The sequence below is a fragment of the Gavialis gangeticus genome, unplaced genomic scaffold (genome assembly GCF_001723915.1).
Source record: "Gavialis gangeticus isolate Ggan-Ray unplaced genomic scaffold, GavGan_comp1, whole genome shotgun sequence".
Taxonomy (NCBI): Eukaryota; Metazoa; Chordata; order Crocodylia; family Gavialidae; genus Gavialis; species Gavialis gangeticus.
The window spans coordinates 170,924,051-170,928,401 of NW_017728992.1; the positions used below are offsets into that span (position 1 = coordinate 170,924,051).

The window sequence follows — 4,351 nt, forward strand, 5'->3', positions numbered from 1 at the left end:
GTCTTGCTCTTGCTTTAATAAATTGAAATTAACCTAAGGACATGGAAAAACTTGAGAGGGTCCAGAGAAGAGCCACCCGTATGATCAGGGACTTCCAAGGCAAGCCATACAAGGGAAGGCTGAGGGGCCTGGGCCTATTTTACCTAAACAGAAGGTTGACAGGGGACTTCATAGTGGCTTACTGCTATACCAGAGGAGTGAGTGCATCAGGAGCTTGGTGAACAACTGCTCGTTAGGGCACCCCTGGGGAAGACCAAGACCAATGGATATAGACTCCTAGAAGGCCGCTTCAAGCTTAATACCAGGAAAAATTCCTTCACAGTCAGAGTAACCAGACTGTGGAATAAACTCCCTCCAGAGGTGGTGCAATCACCTACCCTGGAGGTTTTCAAGAGGAGACTGGACAGTCACCTCACTTCGGTCTCTTGACCCCAGTTGTCTTTCTACCTAGAGCGGAAGGGCTGGATCTGATGATCTACAAGGTCCTTTTCAGCCCCTAACAAACTATTTATCTATTTAAAAAATGGACTTTTTGCAATCTGTTCCTCATTCAGAACTGGACAGGGGACAAAGGGCTTAGAAACAGGATGGTCTGGTATAAAACAGGACCAATGGTTACCATATATCCTATGCACCCTTTCCCAGTAGAACACATTCCAGACTAAATTTCCTTGGTGTCATTAACTGAGCAAAGTAGCATGAACAAGAAGGAAAATTTATTTCAGTTCACTCCGTCTTGTTACTGAGAAAGTACAACCTACTTTGAAGTTGAGGCACATTCTCACAGCATCTTTTCCCTGTGACATAATACAGTTATAAGAAAGTGACTTGGATTTATAGGATTTTCCTTCATCTGGCCCAAAAGATAGTGCAAATTACCTTTCAGGTGTCTATGGCACAGTAAATGGCATATGACATGGAAGATCTGATATATTAATAATCTATTCTGGAGCTTCTTTCCATTCAAATAAGTCTGGTTTTATATTTGATCTGATAAATGCGTGTTGGCTTTAAATTTTTCCCTACAAAAGCTGACCCCTTCTGTACTATGTATTCTAGCTGGCTATACTTCAGAATTGAAGCCACATGCTTAAAAACTGTAATACTTTTAAACTTCACTTGTGCTGAGAAGGAATGAATATAATTATATTTTGCCTAAATTTCCATCATCTTGTTTTCAACTTTGCTTATTCATTCAGTAAAAATGCAGAAACTGGATACCTATATGAAGCTGTAATTTCCACTTAACACAAAGCTAAACAAGTTTTATTTCTCTTAGAAAAAAGAGGTTACGACAGACAAAGGGAGGAAGCTGGGCCTAATAATATTACAGTGAGCCATGTTCAGTTTCTCTCCTACTGCACAAAGAATCAGTTAGAAAAGAAAAGTTTGCTGAGGGATCTTAAGCAGAAATGTAAAAGAATGAGTAACAGATTCTATTTGGGCTTGCACATTAGCGACAAAATAGTTAACTAAACACTGGCAGATTTTTTTTTTTATTTATGAGAATCATACGTATGGAAGAAACAGCTTGAGTTTCACATCAGGTTATGGTTGGCTGATAAGCAGAATATCCCATTTTGATTGTAAACCAAGCAAATTTAATTTAGATGCAACTGAGATAAAACTTTAATTTCACAATACCCTTTGCAGTATAGTTGAACTTTAAACTTAGGAAAATACAATTTAGGCAATTTGAGATGACTTTTTCCCCTCTCTGCTGACTCATGAGAGAAAGGATGCTACAAAAGTCATGTTACCCTATTTTAGGTATTTTTAGAATATGTGGAGATTTTGCTCAAGGAATCAACAAGATAATTAGTTTCACATATTAAATGAAGTTACTTTACTTGGATTAAAAATATGCCTGAAAAAGCAGGTGGCCCCAAAGTCCATTTTTAGCCAATGCCCCATGACTTGGCAATGCTAAGTGAGGACATTTCTAAAGAAACTGAATGGAAAATTAAAGAAAAAAAGCATGGTTTTACAATTTATCAATTATTTGTATATGGTATGTTCTTTCCCTTGTGATTTTATGTTTATGAACCAAGCATTTGTTTTACTTGTATGAATAAATTCTTAAGAGAGACACTATAGTTATTATGCAAAATAGAAGTGAATACTCAATTTTGAATGGCAGAAGTGCGATAGGAAAAGGCTATTTAAAAAACCAATGCATGGATCGTTTCACTCACGCAATATCAGTCTCTGGCAATGGTTAAGAGTACTGCAGTTTCTGGCATTTCTCCCCAGAACTGGAAGTCCTCAAAACATTTTAATGTTCATTAACAACGGAGCTGGGAAGCTTTATTCCACTTGCACAAAGAGTTTTTAGTTTTGGTTGGCCTTTTAAAAATAATGGTGTACATGATATTTTGTATCAGCTTCAACAGTATGCATTAAACTTCTCTGTTAATCTAATAGTTTCTGAGGCTACATATGAATGCAGAGAAGCTAACAGGACATAATAGGTAATTAATTTTCAGTGTTTACCTTTATTAAAAACAAGGTTTTTGTTGTGAGAACAAATAATCTCTCATTTGTAGCTTGAAAGCCCAAGATAGGATCAGTGGCTTCCAGAGTTGCTACCAGCTGCTTAGCAACCTGCCCTACTTGTCTGCCCTCTTTTCTGTTGTAGAGGACCGTGGACAGAGGAGTGGGTTGTCGATAGATGAACACCCGACGCAGGCACTCGCAAAGAGCTGCATAAGAGTAATTTGGGGCACAAGCCATGAATTTCTTGTCTTGCTTTGATGCTTGGACATATCCTGCAAAACAGAAATAAACACAAGCAAGGAGAATCAATACATTTGTTTTCAATTGCATTCACATCTCTTAGAATTCTAGACATTCAAGGTTCTTTGGGTAAATCTGTTATTTTTTATTAGACCAACTAAAATAGCTGTAAAAATTCTTCTCTGCAAGCTTTCAGGTACAAACACCCTTCGTCAGGCAAAGGAAGCGTCTGCAGTTCTATTGTGCTCTTTCTGGCTGTGATAGATTAGAAGACAGAGGCCAGTATGCAAGAAATGGCCAGTTTGGAATGGAAATGGAAACTTCACAACATGAATAAGAAAGCAGCCAAGCTCAACAGTGACATATATTTTCTAATCCTATACAAAAAACACAGCATCATTCCCAGAGGACTAAACATCTACAATCCTCTGACTACTACAAACAACTCCAAATATGCTTCACAATTATGCAGGAAAACTTGAGAAAAAACAGAGAAATCATCTCCTTCACCTAATCAACTGAAGAAGGAAATCAACATTTGCTGCAACAACCAGATATCTTCCCAAACATTATACAACATATAACCCGAAAGAAATCCAGATATCTTCCCAAACATTATACAACATATACAAAGAGGGTACCAAAGATTTTTTTTTTACAACATCGATCCAACATAAGAAGAAATGGAACCAATTACTCCAGGAACAACCCCAACCCGTGACTGGGCAGTATGCACTGAGGGCTATAGGTTGTACAGACGGGACAGAGTAGGAAGGAAAGGGGGGAGGAAGGGCGGGCTTGCTCTCTATCTTAAGGAGCATTACAAATCTACCCTAATCAAAATGGAGTCAGAGGAGGAGAAAGTTGAGGTATTGTGGGTTAGGATACATGGAGGTCTAGGGGAAAGGGACTTGGTGGTAGAAGTCTGCTACTGACCTTCACTTCAAGAGGAAGAGCTAGACTTGGAATTCTTGAGGTAGCTCTCAGAGGCTATACAGTCTAGGGACATGGTTGTCATGGGGGACCTAAACTGCCCTGACATTTGCTGGGAGGAGCAGTCAGCCAAATCCAACCATTCATGTTAGTTCTTAACTTGCATACAGGACCTTCACCTAATGCAGGAGGGATACAGTCCTACTAGGGGGAATGCCTTACCAGACTTGGTGTTGGCTACAGCAGAGGACCTGGTAGGGTAGCTGCAGATTCATGGTCACCTTGGGAACAGTGACCACCAATCAATCGAAGTCACCATATTGCATAGGTTGGGAAAGATAACTAGTAGGGTGGAAGTGCTTGACTTTAGGAAGGCTGACTTCAGTGTGCTCAGGAGTTTAGTCAATGATGCACTGCAGGATAGGATTCATTGGCGAGATGAGAGTTCAGGAAGGGTGGCTGTTCCTAAAAGAAGCGATCCTTCAGGTGCAGAAGGAGACTATCCCATTGGGAGAGAAAGGGGGCAAATGGGCCAAAAAACCTCCTTGGCTAAACAGAGAAATCCAGGGAAGCCTAAGGGCAAAAAAAGAGGCACATTCCCAGTGGAAGTAGAGGGAAGCTACCAAGGGGAAGTATACATAGTTGGCCCGCACTTGCAGGGAGGCAGTTAGAAATGCCAAAG

General features: G+C 39.9%; 1 protein-coding gene across 1 annotated transcript in view; it reads right to left on the reverse strand.

The window, feature by feature from the left end:
- Positions 1-1,244: 1,244 nt before the first annotated feature.
- NUDCD1 (NudC domain containing 1) overlaps positions 1,245-4,351 on the reverse strand; it is a 193,096-nt gene continuing 189,989 nt past the window's right edge. The window contains exon 10 of the mRNA XM_019528076.1: positions 1,245-2,768. Coding sequence (XP_019383621.1) covers positions 2,476-2,768 — 293 coding nt within the window. The 3' untranslated portion in view covers positions 1,245-2,475. The remainder of the gene's footprint in view (positions 2,769-4,351) is intronic.